Source organism: Periophthalmus magnuspinnatus, chromosome 19, assembly GCF_009829125.3.
Source record: "Periophthalmus magnuspinnatus isolate fPerMag1 chromosome 19, fPerMag1.2.pri, whole genome shotgun sequence".
Taxonomy (NCBI): Eukaryota; Metazoa; Chordata; class Actinopteri; order Gobiiformes; family Gobiidae; genus Periophthalmus; species Periophthalmus magnuspinnatus.
Window position 1 is genome coordinate 15,218,637 of NC_047144.1, and position 24,998 is coordinate 15,243,634.

The 24,998-nt window shown below is 38.3% G+C and overlaps 1 protein-coding gene across 1 annotated transcript; it reads left to right on the forward strand.

Annotated features, from left to right (window-relative positions):
* The first annotated feature begins 6,824 nt into the window (after positions 1–6,824).
* Positions 6,825–23,965, forward strand: gprc5c (G protein-coupled receptor, class C, group 5, member C). The gene is made up of 6 exons (XM_055229359.1): positions 6,825–7,047; positions 14,355–15,373; positions 19,261–19,361; positions 20,540–20,680; positions 21,887–21,915; positions 22,026–23,965. The coding sequence occupies exons 2-6, from the start codon at positions 14,386–14,388 to the stop codon at positions 22,096–22,098; spliced, it is 1,332 nt and encodes a 443-aa protein (XP_055085334.1). The 5' UTR covers positions 6,825–7,047; positions 14,355–14,385; the 3' UTR covers positions 22,099–23,965.
* The last annotated feature ends 1,033 nt before the right edge of the window (positions 23,966–24,998 follow it).

Below are 24,998 nucleotides of genomic sequence, written 5' to 3' on the forward strand. Positions count from 1 at the left end.
CAAGCAAAATACTACGTTCAAAACAAGCAAATAAGTGAAAATAAGTTCTAAAGAAAGTTCGCGTAAACGTGTAGTAGCGTAAACGCGAGGGCGACGCATTCAAATCGTTCCTTACGCGTAGAAAAGTTCATTTGCGATCCTCAAACGCGCATAAATCTTGTTCCTTGGAGCAGTTTCGCCAAAAAAAATCACCTAAAAACGACGTGATTGTGTTTTTACGTGCATCAAAACGACTGCGCTATAGTTGAAAACCTGCAGCGCGTCACGTCCAAACTGAATCCGCGCAGTGAGGAGAAAGTGCGTGGGGGAAAAACGGGTCCAAAACGCGTTCCTCTGGTGCGCGAATCCCCGGGAAAAACACGGTACAGATGGGAGCGTTGGTAGTCTTCCCCATGCGCGTGTGTCGGTGTGATTGTGTGTGTGTGTCTGTGTGTGTGTGTACCCGCGGGAGGAGGAGGGTACGAGCGCGTGGAAGCGAGCGACAAACGAGCGTAAAAACGAGACTCACGTGTGCGCCGTGAGTTTGGAGCGATCGGTGAAGAAACGCAGGAAACAGCAACAGCAGCAGTAGAAGAGGAGAAGAAGAAGAAGAAGAAGAAGAAGAAGACGAAGAAGAAGAAGAAGAAGACGAGGAATTAGGTAGCCGTGGGAAGAACGTGGGAAGGGTTCAGTGCATTCTTCTGTCTTGTGATGTTACCAATATTTCTGAGCGGTGTGTCTCTATGGTGAAGGCACTGGTGAAGCAGTTTTCCAATATCTTCCTCCTTCTCCCTTCTCCCAATCCAATGCATCCTCTGTTTGTTTTTTTTCCCCTCTTGTACCCTACATTCTGTCTTTTTCCTATTTTAGTTTGCTACAAGTTCTCTGCAAAACAGTATCTTCTTGAGTTAAAGGTGCACTGTGTAACTTTGGTGGATCTGTCACCTGCTTGTCTCTATGGAGATGCAACTGCTTTGTCTGCATTGCTCCAGATTATGCAATTAACAGACCAGCAATAGCATCTCCATGGAAACAAACAGGTGAATTAACGCCAACCAAACAAGTCAAACTATAGACAAAAGAAAAGTTATCGTCTAACGTAATTTTGCCGTAAGAATTTTTTTTGTCTTTTTTCTACTTTAGTTTGTTGCTTTAGTTGTTCTCTGCAAAACAAAATATATTCTTGAGTTAAAGGTGCACTCTGTAGCTTTTCCTGGTTGTAGATCAACAGCCTGGTCACCTGCTGGTCTCTATGGACATGTAGGTAATTGCTTTGTCTGCATGGTTCCACATTATGGCATTAAACTTTAGCCTTCTATGCAATTAACAGACCAGCAACACCATCGCCATGGAAACAACTAGGTCAACTAACTCCAATCAAACTATAGAAATAAGAAAAGTCATCATCAAACATAAATTTGCCATAACACTTTTTTGTAGCCTACATACTGTCTTTTTTCTATTTTAGTTTGTTACAAAATATCTTCTTCAGTTAAAAAGGTGCAGTGTGTAACTTTTCCAGTGGTAGATCTGTCACCTGCTTGGCATCTTTGGACATGTAGGTAACTGCTTTGTCTGCACTGTTCCACATTATGGCATTAAACCTAAGCCTTCTACGCAATTAACAGACCGGCAACAGCATCTCCATGGAAACAAAAAGGTCAGCTGACTCCAACCAAACAAGTCAAACTGTCGTAAAGACTGTCAGAGGGACCAAAGATACAGATACATAGCAGGTCGTGGGTCGCAGGGTCAGAGGCTGAGGTGTTCGTATCGGTCGTGGAGAGCTGGGTCGGAGACCGAGGTGCGGAGTGGTTCCAGGGAGCGGAATCACAGTGGATACACAAACAAATAAACCAGAGCGTGACATGAAGAACGATTAGTGGAAATACCAGAAGATGACAAGACGATCTGGCCCTGAGTGTCGGGGTCTCAGTCCTTTCATCCTCACAGGTGCAGCTTGATTGTTAATGGATTGTAGGTGCATGTGGGAGGAACCTGAATCTCCACCCAGCTCCAGGCTCAAACGCAAAAGGGAGGAGGGAAAACAGCAGAGAACACACAGGAAAAAAAACCCAAATCCTCACAAACTCTATAGAAATAAAAAAAAAAAGTTCTCGTCAAACATAATTTTGCCGTTTCTGGAGAAGCACTTTTTTGTAGCTTACATTCCATCTTTTTTCTACATTAGTTTGTTGCGAGTTCTCTGCAAAACAAATTATCTTCTTGAGTTAAAGGTGCACTGTGTAACTTTTCCGGTGGTAGATCCGTCACCAGCTTGTCTCCATGGAGATGTGACTTCTTTGTCTGCACTGTTCCACATTATGGCAGTAAACTTTAACCTAGTATCTTGCATTTGCGTTCATTTAAATACAGTTGTTTTTAATCGCTGGAGGAAAAAAACTTTGAAAAACATGAGCAGAGTCGCTTCTCCACAGATCTGACCTGTAACGTAGCCCAGCAGTGCCACCTATTTGTCCACACGGAGATAGAAGACCGGCCATTCAACGCAAATAACACACCGGCAGCAACGTCTCCATGGAAACAAACAAGTGAACTAACTCCGACCGAACAAGTCAAACTATAGAAATAAGAAAAGTTATCGTCAAACATAATTTTGAATCTGGGAAGCACTTTTTTTTGTCTCTTTCAATTTTTGCGCTCATCCTTCATGTCGGTAATCCAGTCGCTCTGTGTCTCTTGTGTGAAGGTATTTTTACACATTTTCCGGATTTTTGTGGAGAAGCAATAAACATTTCTTCTTTCATTTGTCAAGTCAGAGGATATTTTTAATCCCACAGAACTTTCATTTTGCCTGATCGTTGTAACAATACACCCTCCCCGTTCTATTCTCTCCTAACCACGCGAAAGTCCTCATCTAATATACAGAACGTTGACGGTTCAAAGCCTATTGCTGGAGTGTCCTTAGGCAAGACACTTACACTTCCCCCACTTTGCTTCAGTATGAATGTGATGATCAGAGAGAGTGAATGAATAAACCATAGACGTGCAAAGTACAGCTCCAGTTTTTGTGTTTCTGATGAAATGGTTCAGTACAATTTCAAAATAAGCCTGCATAAGGTTAATACACATGTTATTTATTTATACAGGGAGACCTAAAGAGAACACTTACGACTCGCTTTTTCATGGGCGCCCTACTTAAAATACAGAAAAAAGCATTTATGTTAGTAGTTATGGTTCAATACACGGTAAAAGTATGTAAGAGTTGTATATTCTTTCCCATTTTTAACTTAAAAATATGTCTTCTACAGTATATAAATGTTAAATTGGTGCGGTGCGGTCGTCTCTCCTTCCTATAGCTTCTCATTTCAAATTTAAATCACTTCCTTTCTTTAAATAGCCTCCTTCAATACTAATTATAGCTATTTTTAAAGTTACTTGATCATAACCAAATACCACTTTTTCATATCGTCCCAGGAAATGTGCTGGATGTGCGCAGGAAAAGTTTGCACGCACCTAAATACACATGGGACGATATTCAAATTTGTTGCCACGATTATCACGGTTCCATCCCAACACACAAGATTTACAACTGCCCTCACGGCTAATCTTGACGGTGACATCACAGGCGGTAGGAGACAGGAGCTAGGAGGTAGGAGTTAGGAGGCAGGGCAAGGAGATGGTGTGGTCCGATGCGACAGACCCAGAGGAAGTGGGTTAGCTCTGGTCTAATCTTCATTACTTTAATGAGTGCAGCTGTAGGTTTGGGAGGAGGACACAGAAAACAGGCTACTGCAATCTGCCCCATCATCTCACAATGGACCATTTACATTATGGCCTTCCTAAATGACCACAGCCAGTATTACACATGTGGATAATGTGGCGTTTATGGATTTTCTGTAAAGTCAAAGTAGGAAGACACCTCTGCCTTTTTTTATTTATGGCCATTTGAACAAACGCTATTAGCAAATCACAAAGGCTGCAGTTGTTTTTAAGTACTATCATTTTTTCCACTTCAACAACTTCTATCTGCATGAAAACTGCTAACCCTGTAGTTCAGTTGCCCTCCCAGTGTGTCAGATGCCCTCCTTTCCAGTGTGTCAGATGCCCTCCCTTCCATGTATCCTTCCATGCCCTCCCTGTGTCTCCATGGGGTCTTATTCTGCATAAATAACTGCTAACCCTGTAGTTTAGATCAGTACAAACACATTCTGAAATGTCCCTGTGTATCAGAAGCCCTCCCTCTCTATGTGTCTGAGACCCTCTCTGTATGTCAGATGCCCTCCCAGTGTGTCAAATGCCCTCTATGTGTCTCCCTGGTGTCTTATTATGCATAAAAACCGCTAAACCCGCCAGTACAAACATGCTCTGAAATGCGATTCTTGTTTTTGTTTTCCAGTTCATATTTAAATTTTTTTTTTTCAATCATTCTGGACGTGTTTAAAATGTGAACTTTTAACAGAATCTCATTAAAACACGAATCACAAGTCTGATCACAATCGCAATGCTTGTCAGACAAATTTAGTTCAGCCCTACTTTTTATTTATGTTATATCAAAGTTGCTGTTTTCATCTTGGCTCTGTATTCCTTTGTATAGAGATTTCGTTTGTTCTTTTACAAATCTGTATATATGCACCTTCACTGACACAAATTTTTGGCTATTTTTCCCACTTTAAGTATATTCTTTTAAGATTTACATCACTCTTTGTTATATTTTAATTTGGAAGGTACAGTGTCCAGGTAATTTCTCTTGTGGATAATGAAAGTTATAAGTGTATGTCTATAATCAGGCAGAAGCTAGTAGCACATGTGGTAGCGACATAAACTATATTAGAAGTAGCACTAGTAGTAACTGCAGTACTATCACTAAATAAGTATGTAGCAGTTCCATTTGTACTCCACCTCTCGCGGGGGCAGCAGTCTAAGCAGGGACTTCCAGACTTCCCCCCACCCAAGACACTTCCTCCAGTGCCTCCAGAGGGATCCCGAGGCGTTTCCTCAGCTGCTCCTCACCACGTGGAGGACCTCATCATCCGTCTTCTTCGAAACAGCCTGAAGCAGCTCTGAAGGCGGAACATCTGTTATTTCTATAGTAAAATTCCAACCCACCAAAGGCTGTACTAGATGAGGAATCTGCATCACCTTTCGTCACTTTTGAGTCACACAAAGATGATGTAAGAGCAGGGAAACCCAAGACACAAGCACATGACAACAAAAATATGTCACACTAATGAGATGGAAAACTGGGTTCTTTCATGCAGGATACAGACATTATAACCAGACACTACTGCTAACTGAAAAAAAAAAAACATAATAGCTTTAGTACTGGAGACACAATCATAATTTCAATGTGTTCCTGCTTTAAAGGGAACCCCATTTAAAGGGCCCATTTAACACTATTGTCTGATCTGTGTTATGTTGTTTCCTCATCACAAACAGACCAGGTATGTTTTTGATGAGGTAACAATATTATAACATGACTAAAAGCTCACAAGAGTTAATTTTGTGACCATTAAACTACTAAACTATAAAAAATTTAATTGGTGCTTGGTGAGAAGACGTAGATGCAGTTTATAGGCCTACTGTTATGTTTTAAAAATCAAACGTAAAAGACAAAAACACTTAATGAAATACACACCTTGGCAAAAAGAAGACTTTGTTCTTATTGTTGTTGTCGTATGGCTCCCTCTGTTGGCGAAGATGTGCCATTGCATCATACTTTGCGTCATAAAAACTGAGAAGAAAAAAATATATATAATAGTTTACGCATAGTTTATTTATATATTGATATCGGTAGAACCTATTTATACTATTTTACTGCAGGAGTATTGAGAAGAAATATATTTATCTTTATTAAAATCAACAATATTTAAAATTTACTATCTGCTCTAACTGACTGTGCCATGAATGTACACAGCCTGTATATGTTTGAATATCTATTGAATTTTTCCTTTTGAGCAGCTTTCAAAATTGTAGTGAGGTTGTACTGACAGTTACCAGTTGAGGGCGCTATTGACCAAGTACAAGTCTGAAGTTCAATGGGAAACCACCGGTCAGTGTGGTACATTTTAACTTTATCTAAATACTAGAGTAAATGTTGAGGAAGAAATACTTAAAATTAGCTGTTTATTATAGTACTTTTTGACGTTTTTGTTAACCTTCCTCTTAGATGATCCTGAATACATGTAATCCAATAATACCTATAATACTGATCAAACTACTACTACAACTTGTACTTCTACTTCCCCTATCACCATGTCTACTGCTAACCTACTACAACTGCAACTATTACTACTACTACTACTTGCTAATACTACCATCCTATTACTACTACTAATACAAGCCTACTTCTACTAGTATTACTATTACTACTACCACTCCTACTAATACTAGTCTACTACTACTACCACCATCACCACTGCTACTATGAATTCTAGACTACTAATACCACTACTACTAACCTATTATTACTACTACCTTCTCTTCTTACTACTACTACTTGGCTACTACTACCACTGCTACTAATACCAGTCTACCACCACTACCACTACTACTACTAATAATAATAATATACTCTCTTCCTCTCCTACTACTACTACTACTACTACTACTACTACTACTACTACTACTACTACTACTACTACTACTACTACTACTACCTACTCTGCCCACTTGTGTTTATCCCACCAGGTTCCTCCCACACTCTCTGGCTTGTGCTAGCTCCCCTGTAGGGCGCTCCCCTGTAGGGCGCTCCCCTGTAGGGCACTCCTCTGTAGGGCACTCCCCTGTAGGACACTCCCCTGTAGGACACTCCCCTGTAGGGCCCGCGCGCGCTCCCCTGTAGCTACGCCCCTGGATGAGTTCAGATTTAGACGCAGGTCTCAGTGGGTCAGCTGTGAGGGACACGAGCGCAGTGCAAACGGCTCTCACGAGTCTAATTTGGGAAAAACATGGTCAGGATTTAGTTGTGATTGTCTTATACACTCAGTTTAAAAGTGGCAAAGTCGAGTTTACTGCTAATTTGAATATTTTTAAACTTCTTTACGCTCGGATGGTGGTGTTTTGATCCGGAGCAGGTGAATTCATCGACAGCCCCACAACCTCGAGGTAAGAAAGCACGGAGTGTTTTACGCACACGTTTTTATCTTTTACGCATGTTTATCATTTAAATAAACCTTTCTTATTTATTTTTTGGAATCATGCGCAGTTTGGTCTATTGTTTTGTCTGCTCTGCGCATCTTGTTGTTTTGATAAAGAGAGAGGATGCTCAAAAATACGGTCTGTTCCCAACTGTCTGAATACAATACGAACTAAAAAAAAAAAAAAAAAAGAAAAGAAAAGAAAGGTAAAAAAAAAAAAAGAAACGAAAAAAATAATAATAATAATAATAAAAGTTATTTTCAATTAGCCTACAATTGAATATCTAATCTGTTGAGGTGGTAAAAAATATAAATAAAAACTACGTATAACGCTAATCTGCTAACTGTGGCCTGCGTAGACAGCTAATGTTTTGTCTTTATGTAAATTTGAGGATATTGTGGTGAAACTGTACTCCCATTACAATAGACCACAGACAGGTGAATTCTTACCTGTTGAGTCACGTGGTTGCACCTGTGGCGTAAGTTTTCAAAGTAGATGCGTCATGATGTCATGTTTGCAAACTTGGCTTGTAAAACTTTTTGTTATCCTAAAGATAACAGCAATATCATGTACTGTAATGTAATTAATGCAATCTTCAACCCAAAATAATGCTAGTTATGCTAATTATTTTACTACATTTGAGAGCAGTATATGTACTTTCCATTGCACTACATTTTTGAACAGGACTGAAGAGTAAAAGTATTTATTATTGTCTGAGACCTGCTGTAAAGGCTGAGGGTTTATTTTTAACATGTTCATAATTAGAGCAAAACAAAAATGTACTAATAAAAACAGATAGAAAAAAACTATTGATTCAGTTGTTTCTGTTGAACAAAATTCAGCTCAAATCAAAATCACTACATTGAATCGTTAAAATATGCACAAAATACTCTTACTTTTCACTCTGTAAGTGCATTATTAAATACTTTTACTTCAGTGTATTTTCATATGATACTTTTAGTTTGACTTGAGTAATTTTTGCACTCTGTACTTTTAGTTAAGTAATAAAATTTAGTGCTTCTAGTTCTGATACAGATTTAAAAAAAAAAAAAAACATTCTATCGATAATTGTTCCAGTTACCAGTTTCAATTCTAGTTTAGGTTCTGTCATCTCATTATCTCGAGCTTTTGTGTCTCTCTCTCGTAAAATGAATGTTATAAATGATTAATGTTATACCGGGACTTTTAGGTATAAAGCTTATTTATATCATTATTAGCCGCTATATATATATTCCTATGCAAAACCAGCCCACAGTCCAGTCTCCTATTGAACCTTTCCTATTGGCTCTAGTTTAATAATGTTATAAACCACATACTGGGGCTTTCAGGTGTAAAGCTGATTTATATCATATCATTAGCCGCTATATATTTTCCTATGCAAAACCAGCCTACAATCCAGTCTCCTATTGGACCCTTCCTATGGTTAATGATTCACTGAACAAATATTGGCTGTGTACTGTGGCGTTACTTTGAATCAATGGGACATGAGAGAGTTGCTAAGGCTCTGAAACAGTTAAACTTATGAATAAACATTGCACTGGTCTCTCTTTTGTATTAAATTGCATTGAATGGACCAATCGATACGTTCTCTTTGACTGTGTTATTGATACAGGGGGGTTGACGCAAAGCAAAGGCAGTTAGATCTGTTAGTAGAGAGAGCAGGGCACGCAATTTGCACTGGTACTTCGTAATAAAGTACATTTTTGTGTTGTTGTAGTACAAATAAACCACTAAAATAACATGATACTAGTAAAAACTGGTGTCCTTAAACTTATATTTGAATGTAAAGTAAAGCACAATTCTACAGCTGCTATTACATTCACTACTTCCTGTCCAATTTATCTCTATGAGGTTTTTGCCGAGTAGAGATAAATTATATAAAATTAATAAATATTTAAAGATAAGGCAAAGAGGGAGATGCAGGTGGATGTTACTGACAACATGTTAAAAACTACACAAATAAAATTAATACATCATCAGAGGACACTTTTATGTTTAGATATAGACATGTTTGTGTCTCAATGCTATCGCTAATGCTAATTTTGAAGTATAATAAATCTTAAAACAACATCACAAACTAAAGGAAAAGTACTCTACATTTTAAAATAATTGCTTAGTCTTTATTTTAGTTAATTTGACTTTTTAGAGGTTGTTTATTTTACATTTTCCAATTTTAATAAAAGTTACTGTTAGCTTTGATACGCAGTGGTCTAGCTAGCGTGCAGTTGAGCGCCCATAGACCTGTTTGTCCTGCCCTAATGCTGTACTTATACTACATATACTTCATATGGACTCAAAATGTCAATTATAAAACATTTTTTCCCCTTTTAGCTTTTTTTTTTTCATTTTGTTTTAATGATTTCAAGCGTGTCATGTTCGTAGAATTAGCAAATTGTCTGATACATGTCCGCCATGTTCTTTATGAATAAACACTATATATTAAAGTTTATATACAGCCTTTGTGCAAGACACTTCAGATCCGTTGCATCCAGAGTCTCCTGTAGGTGTGTTGTGTGTGTGTGTTATTGTGTTGACAGTTAAATATCCCACTGAACAAGATGTCCTGATCAAATATGTGTGATTTCATATCCCGGTTTCATCGTGTTGCCGTAGAAACACTGATATAAACACATTTTAACAACTACATAACACATACATTTATCAGTTTGAGATATTGAGATATAATACTTGGAAATACCTGAACGAGATTCTCTGATCAAATATTAGTCATTTCATTTCATATCTTGGTTTTGCTGTTGTCATGGAAACATTATGACTGCAAAACCACAGCTTAATTATTACATAGCTGAGTGACCAGCGTGAGATACTGTGATGCTGTGTAATAAGTACATCCACTCCCAGTAAAGTAAATGTGACTCAGAAATCATAACGTTAATTAGAAGAATGAATAATAAAAAAGGGAGGAGATATTAACCACAACCGATAAGGAACAGAAATAGTTTGGTTCTGGCCTTTGGTAAACACATTACGTTTGAATTCTGTCATGGGTTTATATAAGGCAGGGTCAGGGAACAGTAAAGTAAGAAGTAGATTCTGAATGCGTTTTTTGAGTAACTGTGTTCTGGTACAGTTTAGTTTCATTTGGACAGTAGCTCAGTTGGTAGAGTGTTTGTCCACTGATGTGAAGGTTGGCAGTTTGAATCCTACTCTTGACACAAACATTATTGATAGAGCGGTCCGATCCACTGACTCACAGGTGACCAGGATTCCAGCTCCCACAGATGAATGCTGTCATTGTGTCCTTGGGCAAGACACTGTGTGCACTGGTGTATGAATGTGTGTGTGTGAATGGGTGAATGGTTCCTTGACGTAAAGCGCTTTGGTTTAGTCTTGGTTTAGAACTGGTTAAGAACTGGTTTAGTCCTGGTTTAGAACTGGTTAAGAACTGGTTTAGTCCTGGTTTAGAACTGGTTAAGAACTGGTTTAGTCCTGGTTTAGAACTGGTTTAGTCCTGGTTTAGTCCTGGTTTAGAACTGGTTTAGTCCTGGTTTAGAACTGGTTTAGTCCTTGTTTAGTCCTGGTTTAGAACTGGTTTAGTCCTGGTTTAAAACTGGTTTAGTCCTGGTTTAGAACTGGTTTAGTCCTGGTTTAGAACTGGTTTAGAACTGGTTTAGTCCCGGTTTAGAACTGGTTTAGTCCTGGTTTAGTCCTGGTTTAGTCCTGGTTTAGTCCTGGTTTAGAACTGGTTTAGTCCTGGTTTAGAACTGGTTTAGACCTGGTATTAGTATTAGTAGTAGTATTTTTGCTTTAGTTTTCAGTAAGATACTTTTCAGTTTGAGCAAAAATATACAAATAAAAAATAATTGATTCAATTGTTTGTACTGAACAGAATACCACTCAAATCTTTATCAAAATCACTACATTTAAACCCTTATAAGACCTCATCTGCATGAAATACTTTAATACTTTTAGTAGATTTGTAGACATGTGATACTTTTACTTGAGTATTTTGTTTGCACCAGTATCTGTACTTTTACTTAAGTAACAAAATTGAGAAAACAAAGCAATATATACATAGGTTCTGTTATTAGAGTAAATAGTTACATATTTGACTTGATCCACTGTTCCCTGGCATCTCAGGCATCTCAATGTATGTCCCAAATCCTAGTAATAAGTAAACTCTGAGTTAATGTTTTTCAGTTCTGCACAAAAACATCCACCCGACTCTCTCAAAACTTTGGGTTTGAGCTCAGAAGTTTTTTTTTATGAGATAGATATTGAGATAGATATTGACGCTGCTGAGTCCTACATGTATCAGCGATAAGGAAATTAAAATTGGAGAAAGAACTAAGTACGTGACAGTGGGCGTGTACAGGTGGAGGTGAAAACGGGGATTGATTGGCGATATGGCTTCTTGAAAATAAGCGATTAAAGATTGCTCAAACGTGAATCACTCCAAATACAACTTCGAGAGGGTAAATGAGAAGGAAACAACTATAACACGGTTAAACGCTTTGAAAAGTCCATTTTGCAGAATAGGTCCGCTGTAAGTACCTTCCCTAATGCATGTATCAAGATAAGTGTGTGCGCTGATTGCCAGTTTAAACCATTAGAATCTCAAACGAGCCCATCGCAGACAAACCTATCAGTGTGGAGTGTGTTTATCTTCTTACCTCAGACTCTACCATTTTAAACATCTCATTGAAGACCTTTGTTTGACATTGGCGTTTTACTTTGACACTCCGCAAACACTCATCCAGTCTGAAGGGCCTTGGGTTCGTCATGGAAACTATGAATGTTATTTTACACATTTAAGAATTTGGCACCTTCCATTTTTGTATCGGTAGAAACTTAATAAGTAACATAATATAGTGGACATAAAGGGCCCATATTACACTGTTTTCTGATCTATGTTCTAATGTTGTTTCCTCATCACAAACAGATCTGAAGTTGTGTTTTGTTTCATTCACATGTTTAACGCACAAACCTGCATATTTACATTCCTCTCCCAAACTGAAAACACTCTGTTCCACCTTGTGATGTCATGTGGTGATACAGGAAGTGCTCCACTGTGTTTTTAAACTCCACACACCTTCGCTAGAATCATTTAGAATTAACAATATTTACTGAACTAAAGGAAAAAGGAGCTGTTAACTTGAAAATGATCACTAAATGACATCACAAGGTGGAACAGAGCATTTTGAGCTTTGGATATGTAGACAGACTAATAATAAAGAGTTACTCAAACATGTGTGAATGAAACAAAACACAACTCCAGGTATGTTTTTGAGAGCGTAACAACATTATAATATCACTTAAAGCTCACAAGAGTCAATATCACATCTTTAAATCACAAATCTTGCTTTGAACACCAAACCTGACTGAGCATGACTAAGACTTAAGTAGTTACTAAGCCTGAATTATTACACTATTTGTTCATTATAAATTAAAGGAACCGATTTCATAACCCAATTTCAGGAACCAATTTTATAAACTTGACTGATCTGTGTCCCCAGATACGAGGTAAACATGTTCAAATCAAATATGGTTTTACTTGTAACAATTCTAACGCTGATTTATTCTGAATTACAAAAACATTTGGCTTGACGTCACATTGATTTGGTGTTTTGGTTCTGAGGACAATTATCCAATCAGAAAGCAGAATGAGTTTCTCGTTTGGGTTGCCAGTTTCAATGTTGAAATCCAGTTGGTTTAAACCTAAAATGCCTCTCTTTGGTCTGAATTGCCATGACCTAAACCCCAGCACCTGCAGACAATCATTAATCAATGCTGCTGCACCCTCTGGCAACCCACGTTCATTTGCAATCATTGTAATAGCGAGAACACAGGGTACATAGAGTTCCTTTTAAGTATTTGCTCATGGTTTATTAAGGCATAAGTGCAGTTACCAAAATGTTCCAAATGTTTTCCTGTCATTTGTAACCACTGTTCCCTCTAAGCTGCGCGCGTGCGCATTTGCGCACTGCTGACACGGTCTCCGCGCACAGAAAATCTGTGCTGCGCACAAAAAAATCGAACCGGAGTTGAAAATAAAATAAACACACAACAATTCATTCTGCGCTATTTTTCAGTGTGAGTCAGTGAGTGTGACCGGGGACGAGCTGCTCCAGACAATTATGTGATTCACATACGTATTTGCGCAGTTTATCCACGTCATTGACAGGCTCCTCATGCGCCGCTCCCAGTGTTTTGGCCGACGTGGAGTGAAGACTCGCTAATTATTCTAAGTGTTTAACCCCTTAACGTTCCAACGGCCCGCCCTCGGGCAAAGATCCGTGCATCCGGACGTAATTGCGTAATTTCACGCACTGTTTTGTAGCAGTTTTGCGTTCTAAACATGACGAAACGGACAAAACAAAGGAAGTGCGCGACCGAGGACACTGTGGATGTTTGTACAAGTTAAACCAAGGACACAATGACAGAAGTTGGTCCGAGCGGGACTCGATCTTCCAACCTCTAACCACTGAGCCACTGTAGCAGAATGACTGTCACATGTACAGTGTATTTTTAGTTTGCAGTGTGTGTTTGTTTATATTTTGAAGTGTGTGTTTGTTCACTGTTTGCAGTGTGTGGTTTGTAAATATATATTTTGACCCATACCACTCGTTTTGAATATATTTTTATACAAATACACATTATATATTGTCTTTTGATATGTTATGTAAATGTACAGTAATAGAGCATCTGGATGTGCAGATACAGATTCCTCTCAGTGTGTGTTGGTCATTGACTGTCACTAGTTTATGAGTTGTAAAAATCAAATGATGGTGTCATATACTGAAAAAGAGTTAACGGACTGTCTCCCAGACACAGTAGGACAATCTCACTCAGTGCACAAAGCTTCACACAATGGCCTATACTCATAATACAAGTCAGAGCTTTATAATAAAAATGTTAAGTGTGTTTTCAACATTGGAGTTTACAGTTGTCTTGGTTTGGTTGGAAGCTCATGTTTTGCCATAGTTAAAATTAAATATTTATACTTCCAATAGCATTAACATACTACACAGGTCATGAGCAAGATTTTTGTCATTTTCATTGTATAAGTGGCTAAAGCACTTAATTAAAAGTCTTATAACAGAAATGTAAATGCGGTAATTTGATTCTTTAATAAACCATTTAACTTGGATGGATGTGCACACGTCTGATGTCGCTCACACTGGTCCATGGGACGCTCAGGGAGTTTGTGTGTTTGCTCAGACTCGTGAAAAATTAGAGGGAACATTGTTTGTAACCCAAAAATGTAAATATATATTCTTTACCTTATTTCTTTTCGTTTCTCCCTCCTCTAGGTCTATCTCCATCCATCCATCCATCTGAACCATGTCGACCAACTCCACTGTCCCGCGGGGCTGTGGCTCCAACGTGGACTCTCTCTACTACAATCTGTGCAACCTGAACGCAGTCTGGGGCATAGTCGTCGAAGCTTTCTCTGCTGCCGGGATCGTTGTTTCCATTGTTTTGTTTATTTCCCTTCTTGCTAGCATCCCTTTCATCCAAGACAAGAACCGGCGTAGCTCCATAGTGCTCCAAGGCTTCTTTTTGGTGGCAACATTAGGACTATTTGGTCTAACTTTTGCTTTCATCGTCGGGAAAGACTTTGCGACTTGTGCGTCAAGGAGGTTCCTATTTGGCGTCTTTTTCGCTGGATGTTTCGCTTGTTTGCTAATGCAGGGCGTGAGGTTGAATTTTCTTGTACGACGCAATTCGGGTCCGCCATCTTGGGTGCTGTGTTTAGGTATGCTAGGTCTATGGCTAGTCGAAGCTATCATCAACACAGAATGGCTAATAATCACAATTGTTCGTAGCCCGTTGGCGGCGCTAAACGGAACAGAAATTGGGCTAGCGACTGCAACGCCATGCAACATTGCGAACGAAGATTTTGTGATGGCATTGATCTACGTTATGACGCTAATGTTGGCGTCTTTTGTGGCAAGTTTGGTGATAATGTGCGGTAAACATAACCAATGGAAGCTGGAAGGTGCGAGTATCCTGATTGCAACCCTGCTATCAGTGTTCATTTGGATTGCATGGATCGTTATGTACGTTTTTGGCAATGAAAGAACTGGAGGACCGACTTGGGACGATCCAACTTTAGCCATAGCGCTGGTGGCTAATGCGTGGGTATTTTTGATAGTCCACACCGTCCCTGAAATTTGCTGTTATAGCGATGAAGAGGAGGAGGAGCAAGGATTCGGACAGGAGCTGTATCCGAGCAGAGCAGTGGGTTACGAGACCATCCTGAAGGAACAGAGCTCTCAAAATCTGTTTCTGGAGAACAAGGCCTTCTCCATGGATGAACCCAGTCATGGTATGTGACACATGTGGGTGCAACTGGAGGCACTTTATTTGTCTCACAATGACTAAATTCCAGTGTTACTACTAAGGTACTACTGGAACAAAAATTATTTGGTACAGAATCGGGAAAAAAAATTATATTCTGTACCTCCGTCATCCAGAACTAATCCATAGTGCCTCATTTCCTCATGTACCTCACTATCGAGATAGTGAAGAACAGATCAGTCAGAGAAAAGAAATGATTTGAGACGGGAGTTAAAGAAGCAATTTTTGTTAGGAAAGACAATCCTTCTTTGAACAGGAACAGGAATGGGGGCCTTAGACGCCATCTTTCCCCCATCTATAACTCCATCCTCAGACTCAAAGCGAACAAAGGAAACAAAGAGAACAATAGAGCTAGCCATGGTGCCAATAGGTGTGGAGGCATCCATTAAGAGTTGAATGAATATTCAAAGTATGACTCAGGTACAGTGCACATTTAGTGTAGCTCACTAACAGAAACTGTAAACAAAAGCTGTTTTCAGTTTCAGTGAAGTTAGCTCCTTCCTTCAGATAGATATAAGGCAGTGTCCACCAGATATCTGACCAGAACTGAAGAAGCGGCTTGGATGAGCAGCGAAACATCTTCACTCCTACAACTTTTTGTCCAGTTGACAGATTTTACTTTTGGCTTTTACTACTTACTCTGTTTTGTCATTCTATATAATGGCTGATACAGCAATGGGTACAGAAAAACAAGTATTGTTCAAGTTCCAGTTCTAACCCCAAAACTTTAAATGTACCCAGCCCTATACATGTCCCATTAATTTCAGAACATGTTTGTAGAGACTAGTACATTTTGTATATGGTAAAGCCCCATAAGGACAGGACCGCCATTATGTTTTTTACCTTGGGTTTTGCATCATACACTCAAAGAACAACTATATGCACCTTATAGGAAACCGCTTTCTCCACCGTTTTTCTGCTCATGTTAAAGTATTGATCTGACTGTTATGTAAGGCGTCTCGTATAATGAAGAAATTAGATACTGAAGCCACATCAGCGTTTGTAACTGACTCAAAATGTCCGCCACTGCGTCTTTGGAGGCAGGAATAATAATGTTGACTTCACAGAATTTACTGCTGCTTTTGCAAAATACAGACGTTTACAATGACTTCAGTTTAAACGAGTGATGTTGGAAGTTATTCAAGGGACTCTTAGGTTTTACTAATAGGACAAAAACATAAAAAACATAATTGGAAGTTTAACGACAGTAGCGTAGTTAGTTGAATGTTTGTCCACTGATCTGAAGGTTGGCGGTTCAAATCCCGCTCTCATCTTAAACATTATTAGTTGAGTGGTCCGATCCACTAACCCACATGTTGATGGGGTGATTCCAGCTCTCACAGATGAATACTGTTTTTGCGTTCTTGGGCAAGACACTTAACCCACATTGCCCCCAGTGTGTGTGTACACTGATGTATGAATGTGTGTGTGAATGGGTGAGTGATTTCTTGATGTAAAGCACTTTTAATGGCTCAAAGGTGGGAAAAAATTATAAAAATGTGACCGTGACCATGTTCCCATAACTAAAATTACTATTTGTGGGTTTCAGCTTCCTGTATATAGGCGACATTTTGAGGACTTTTAAACCACTGAAATGATTGAAACTATACAATACAAACCAATACCAACAACTTTAGCCATATAAAACTAAATATAATGATAAATGTAAATAAAAACAACAAAAACTAAAGAAATAATGATTATCTTCCATTCGATTAATGACCCTATTTCATTTCATCTTCAACCACTACATCCCTGTTTCTATGGGGACTGTGGCCACACCTGTTGCTATAGAGACAAATGAAACAACAGAGCTGTGAGTGATGCTCCTGGTGCTCGTTAGCTCTGTAACGCTTATGAGAGGAGCAGAGACATGAGGCGTGGGAGGGACTGTAAACCTCAAGTACTGCAACATCACTGGACTACGGTGTTAATTATGAGACAGTTTTTATAGAATTTAAGGAGAAGTGAACTTGTTTTTGATCATTTTTTTAATATAATAATGGACCTCAACCAATTAGCTTTTAGTCCATTTGAAGTGGCTAGAAAAATATGGACGCCAGCTGGAAGAAGTTGCAAATTCACTAGATAAAAAGAAAAAATAAATAAAAATGGTACGGAAAAACATGCAAATTCACAAGATTTAAAAACAAGGGAATCTGCTATTTGTTTCTGGAAAATGCGTATGTTTAAAATCTAGTACATTTTGTTCTGGCAAATTTGTTAAATGGTAAATGGTCATGGTCATATTTTTATATAGCACTTCTCCATCTTCAAGGCACTCAAAGCACTTTAGATCAAGGAACCACCCCACCCATTCACACACACATTCATACATCGATGTACGCAGACACTGGGGGCGAGGTGGGTTAAGTGTCTTGCCCAAGGACACCAAGACAGCATTCATCTGTGGGAGCTGGAATTGCAAGATTTGAACTACCAGCCTTCAGATAAGTGGACAAACACTCTACCAACTGAGCTACTACATGTGTGTGATGAAACTCTAAACTCAAAATCTATTCCCGATGTTTTTCTCTTTGTCTGTGTGGCCCCAGTAACACCACAACGCTGATTCCTCTTTACACAACATATAGAAATTCTTGTCTTGCCAGCGAACCGTTTACCCATAACCACTCCGTTAAGAGCCGACCTCAGTGCTAGGCTTAAGTGCGCTGTTCAAAGTGTCTTATTTAAACAACAGACTTCGAGTTACACCTGGATCAATAATGCGTTTCTATTTTTAGTAAAGTGGGCCCCTGAAATGAACATGAGATATGATATTGACTGATTGGAACAAAAACAAAAGCCATAATACACTTAGGTAAATCCAAAAGTCATTTTTGCATATGCGTTTGATAATAAAAGGACTAAACAGGACTACATCAGAACTAAACTCACTGAATATGATTTTATATTTAATAATTTCTCATGTAAATCTTTGCTTTAAGGTACAAATTTCTCCTTGGATTATATCAGATGCCCTTCCAAATTACAACCAAGCACCATTCTTTGTACCCACCTCAATCAGAGTAAACAGTAAATGATTAACTCACTCATATTATTTGTTAATTAAAGGTGAACTATGTAACTTTTCTGGTTTTATTTGTCTCCATGGACATGTTATTGCTATACCTGGAATATCCCACATTTTTACTGTGATTGGTAATAACATATAACTAAGTAATAACATATTCAACGGGACAAACAGGGAGGCTGCAGCAAAGTTTTTTTTTGCTGCAGACTTATTTATTTTAGCTTACATGTGGCTAATCCAAGTTGACTTAGTATTTTCTATGTGCATTGTCCAATTGGCACCACAGACTCTATAGATAAATGGACATGGCTAACCTGCTAGCAGCATGAGCACACAGCTCCATCAACTCCAATTCACTTTCTATTGAAAAATTGTCACCCTTCTCTGCATAACTGCTTTTGTCAGACTCGTTATTTTGGTCTTAAAATGTTCGTATTAACCTGTTCTACATGATCCTGGTGTTTTTATTTGGCTATTGTGTTCAAAAATTAATATATGAACATTAATAACAGACAAATCAGGCACCTTCTTTTCGTGACGTTACCTTCGACAGTCTCACTCCAGATTGGCTCTTTGGTTGCTATGATACGGTCGTGGTCGGAATTCTAAATATGAAAGTCAGCTCTAAATTGGCTCCTATAACTTCTAGCCTCGATGAGCTTCATTTGACTGGAGCTGTGGGTGACGTCACACTCACTTAGTCCACTTGTTTACACAGTCTATGATCGGCATAAATCTAAAAGAGAAAAACAACAACAGACTAAGCAGTATATGTATTTCATATTCAGTCATTTGAATTCATTATTTTCTTGTCTTTTTAGCGCCCAAACCGGTGTCTCCTTACAGTGGCTACACAGGACAGCTGCGGGCTTCGGTCTACCAGCCAACAGAACTGGCCCTCATCGCCAAGTCATCAGCAAACGTGAGTCCAGCTACACGATCTGGTTAAACACACACAGATATTTGAATATACCTGCAGCAGGAAACGCACAAGCTCATATGAACAGGCAAATAATACGATTGGGAAAGTGGGAAAAGGTGCAAAGTAAGTTAGGCAAGGGAAGTATATGTGAATAGCACAATGCTCACACAAAGTAATTCAAAGTGCATTACAGAATTAGAAAGACATTAAAATCACAATACAAACAAATCAAAACATGAATAATCATCATAAAGAGCCAAGAGCCAGATTTCCTATTGATAATATTGTATTTTACCATGAAATATCCGAAATTTAAAAGCACAAATGGGGAACTTGATCATTTCTATTATTGACTAGACCCAAGAACTCACTGTATTAACTCAAAAAATCTGCATTAACGTATATTAATTTTAGCTGCTCTTGTCCGTGTTAAGTAATATTGACCTATAGAATATTGTGATCGAAGCTAACTATATCCAAAACATGCACAACAGAAGTACATTTGAAGTACAAGGTCCTGTGTGCAACATTAACTTTTTATAGCTTTTAACCATGTTTTAATGTTGTATGCTCATTAAAAACACATCCCCTCACTGGTATATGTCCGTTAAAATCCTTGAGACTTCTCTATGTTTTTAAAATCATACTTGATTGATCATTTCAGAAAAACTTTTTACATTTTTTTTTTTTTATTTAAAGTGGGACTAAATGCCTAAACCCCACCTAAAACCACATTTCAAATAATTTCAAATAGAGCTGCTAAACTGGGCAGTATCTGGAGGATTATAAAAGAGAGTGGGGAGAACATCTGGCTGTAATCAGGGTGGAGTGATGTCACCAACTACTTGGCCACTGAATATGGCACAAACTTAGATAAAGACAAGTAATGACCAGAATTTTACCTAGTTTGCACTAAAGTTGCGAGGAAAAAAAAAACACTGTGTACACAGTTTGTAGTGAAAAAGTGCAGTTTTGCAGTTTTTAAATGACTTTAAACTATACGTCTCAAAATAGCGAGGCAGAGACATCCGAAATAGTTTCCAAAGTCTGAATAAAGCATAGGACCTTATAGTGAAGCTATATCAGGGGCATGTTTACAGTACTGTGCACATTATGAGCCATCACATATCCATGAGCGCTTTGACAAATGACCAAATGTATTCACAAACTCCATACAGCGCCCCCAAGAGGTTCCTTATGACTCCGCTATTCCCCGAGCCACAGTGCCCTCTGCAGGCAGCAGCGCACAGAGCACTCCCTCCACTCGGGCGGATATCAACGGGACCACCACAGCCCATACACACACCAATGGCACCAGTGTATGTCACAGCAGATCAACTAACTCTAACTAACTCTAACTCTCTTCTACCTCACGGTTTCTACTTTTTCCACTGCCCTCGAGCTACACAAACCAGACCAGTGATTCTCAAAGTGTGCACAACAAGCACATTTGTTTTTATTATATAATGAACCGTGTTTGAGCCAACAGGTAATCTGGAAATTATATGACTGAACAAAAGGTCATTCATTGTATTTTCAATAGGCTCTGTGTACAGTAGCATGATAGCTAGCTCATTGTGTCTCAAAGCTAACAGTCACTTTTATTAAACTGGGAAAACTTAAAATAAACAACCTAACATTCTACTTAATTTAAATAAAGATTACCCAATTATTTGTATTTGTAGAATACTTCAGTTTGTGGCATTGTTTTAATATTTATTATTCCTTAAAATTAGCATTAGCGTTAGCATTGAGACATAAACATCTTTCTTTCTAAACACAGAAGTCTCCTCTGTTTAAGTATTCATTTTATTTTTGTAGTTTTTAACATGTTGTCAGTCACTTATCCTTAAATGTTTATTCATTTTAGCGTGACTCGGCAAAAAACAGACAGGAAGTAGTGACGCTAACAGTGATGTTGCTGGCGCTGCTGTGCAAAGAGCCATGTTTAACCAAATTTAATGGCACAGTCCTTGATGGTACAGTTTTAGAAGCACTGGTCTTGACGATACTAATGGACCAATAGAATACAGTGCAGACGCATAATTATATCACTGAAAATATATCAATAGCCCTTTATTAACCTTAAAGGGCCCATATTATGCTATTTTCGGATCTATGTTACAATGCAGTTTCCTCATCACAAACAGACCTGGAGTTGTGTTTTGTCATTCATACATGTTTAACACACAAACCCTGCATATTTAAGCTGACTTCTTCTCTCAAACAGAAAACACTCTGTTCCACCTTGTGATGTCATGTGGTAAACTCTTCATCTCTTGGTCCACTATTATTAACACAATTATGCCGTAGCTGGATCTTTCTGGGTGTTTCTTGCTGTTTAATTATGAACTTTTCTCTCCAGGCTGTCTTAGTTAACTATTTTCCTGCTAATTTCAACTAAAATGTTTTATCTTCTTGCTTCTGGGTCATTTGGGTCTTGATATCTCTTGTTTCCAGGCAGTGTATTTTGAATTAGTCTTGAAAAGTACTGAAATAATAACATGTACTTGTTTTTCTTACAGGGAAATGGTCTACACAGGACGACCCAGTGGTAAAGATCAACCTTAAAACCCTATTTTACCTTTTACTTATGTATTTATATATTTCAAATTTTTTGGGACAACTGACAGCCCGAATACAACATATTTATGTTGTTAACAGGATTCTAAGCTCTGAAGGTGAAACTACTGCTAAGACTTATTATTCATTCCCACATGGAAAGTTGGTAAAATGATGGACAAATGAAAAGTTGACGACGCTGAAGAAAACGGTTGTTACATGAAGAGAAGTCAATATTTGTTTTGTTATAATTGTAATATAGGAGACTACGGTGGCCCCTCGTAGTCTAATTTACTCCCACAAATTCAAAAAAACATGCAGACCACAGTTTTGTACAGCAAATAATACATTCGATTTCAATGGTCTCAATGTATGCATCCTCTAGGGCAGGGGTGTCCAAACTGAAACATATTTGAAGCGGAGGGACACATACAAGTGTTGATACATGGAGTCAAATGCTGCATTTAACACAGGTTTTACAGAGACATTGTACTTTTAATGAGACTTAAGGAAGATTATTTTTACATCTGTCATAATGCAATGTGATGTTATTCAGGTTATAGAGGTAGAATGTCTTCAGTTTGGAATAAAAAATACTTCCTGATCAATTGGACAAGTGTAGGGGGAGGCATGAGGGCCAACAAAAATTAGTCTGAGGGCCGCATTTGGCCCCTGGGCCATAGTTTGGACAGACCTGCTCTAGGGGCATTTTTGCTTCTTGTATTATCATTAACATGTAAAAATAACCAATTGTATAGTTCGCAAAATTGTATAAAGTTAAATTATTAAACCAGTGAACACACAAGGAAAAACTTTGAATGACAAGGAACAGGGAAAAATGTAACCAGGACTTTCCCTAATCACATTATTAAAAGTATTTTAAAGGTATGTAAATATTGTGTTGGAGGCTACCTGCTGGTTTCCATGGAGATGTTCTTACTTTACAAGAATCGGTCAAACATCTATATAGTGCTTTTCCGTCTTCAAGACACTCAAAGCGCTTGACACCCATGAACCAGTCACCCTTTCACACACACATTCATACACACGTGTACACAGACACTGGGGGTGAGGTGGATGAAGTGTCTTGCCCAAGGACACAACAACAGCATTTATCTGTGGGATCTTTTGATCAGTGGACAAACACTACCAACTGAGCTACTGTTGCACTATATTGTGTCACAGTAGGGCATTAAACATCTATCGACATGGACAAGCAGGTGACGCTACTAGGCAAAGTTACAGGTCAGATCTGTGGAGACTTGGATCACAGTAAGAAAGCTTGAACTTTTTTCAGCAGTAAAAACACATGTCATTGGAAAAAAATGCAAGAAAAAAATGCCAAGCAACAGCATCTCCATGGAGACAAGCAGGTATAGCAGACCTTCAGAAAAGTTACATAGTGCACCTTTAAATCTAATGCTCTAATTGTGCCAATATTAGTGTTTTGTTTGTAATGTTATAGTCGCCTTCTGATTACTTTAAGAGTGAACATTGAAAGAAAAGTTAAGATGAGCTAAAATTATAATTATAACGACAATGGGATTATGTTGTGAAGAAGGAACTGCCTCCACACAGACTGTAAAGAGACTGAAACAACAAAACACACATGAGCGGTGGGTTCAGATCAAACTGAGGCTGTATTTGAGTTTCAAAGGGATGCAATGTCTATACTGTCCCATTAAATGTCATTATTTATCAAACGAGGGGCAAACTTTTATATTTGAGGTTGTAATGCACTGTTTTGTCCCATGTAGACCCTTTTTGTCCCCCGTCGACTCTCTTTGTCCCCCTGTAGACCCTCTTGCCCCCCTGTAGACCCGGGCCTCTGACATATTTTTATTTGTACATATTTTTCAGAACTGTCTTGTAAATATTTCCTGAATGCATGTATTTAAACACCATTGTTATTGACTATCTACCAATCAAACTAGACCAACTTTTAGTATTTAAGGTTTAGGGTCTGGTGTCTGGAGGAGGCTTTTTATGATTGCACTTGAGAAAATGCAAAAAAATAAAGACAATAAACAATTGTCAATTGCAAAACTAGTCATGTCATTTGTGGTTTTTTGTTTTTTTGTTTTTTTTTGGGGGGGGGGCTCATGTTTTGTCCTGATGTAGACCTGGTTTGGTCCTGTTTTAGTCACAGACGGTATATATAAATGGACATAGCTAACGTGCTAGCCACCGCTTTACAAATAGGAAGTGAGTATGGGATTCCGGCTACATCGACTCTGGCTCTAATTCACTTTCTATTGAAAAAGTACCACTCCTCTCTTTGTAACTGCAGATGTCAAACTTATCATTTTGGTCTTAAAATTTCGTATTAACCCACTCTACATGATCATGTAGTTTTTATTTCACTATTTCATTTATAAATCAAGATATGAATATTAATAGCAGACCAATGAGGCGCCTGTTGGTTTCAATCAGGCCCATCTGAACTAGATATATAACCACAAATTTGTAAATCATAAGTGACCAATGAGCTCCTTCGTTTGAAATGTGTCACTGAAAAAGAACAGATCTGATTGGACAATCACGTTAAAATGCAGAGACGTCGTTGACCAGGCAAAGGTCTTGTGAGGGTTTAAATGCTGTGATTTTGATAAATATTTGTGCTGAATTGAATAAAAATAGCTGTTTTATATGTTTGCATATTTTTTGCTCAAACTATAAACGTGTTAAAAATAAACCCTCAGCCTTTTCAGCAAGTCTCAAACAATAAAAAAAAAAAACTTTACTTTTACTTTTCAGTCCTGTTCAATGGTACAAATACATGCTCAAATGACGTAAAAGTACTTCAAAATGTGCTTAAATACAGACACTTACATTTTTTACTTGAGTGCAGTACTTTACTACTTTTACTTCGTTACGTTCCACCACTGTTTGGAAAAACCAAAAGTCAACCACTCTGCCACAGTACTCCCCTAAAATGGAAAACCCAAACCAAACCAAGCCAAACCACCTGCCCTCCATTTACCCTTTAAAATATCACATTACTAAAATAGACTTATCTATTTCTAGCAGTTCTTTAGTCCACTCCTGCGGCTCACATTACTCTCTCTGTAATAA

Coding starts and splice junctions, on each gene's coding strand:
- gprc5c (XM_055229359.1), top strand. CDS start 14,386: ATGTCGACCAACTCCACTGTCCCGCGGGGCTGTGGCTCCAACGTGGAC. Junction 15,374..19,260: donor CATGGATGAACCCAGTCATG/GTATGTGACACA, acceptor TTGTCTTTTTAG/CGCCCAAACCGGTGTCTCCT. Junction 20,681..21,886: donor CACACACCAATGGCACCAGT/GTATGTCACAGC, acceptor TTTTTCTTACAG/GGAAATGGTCTACACAGGAC.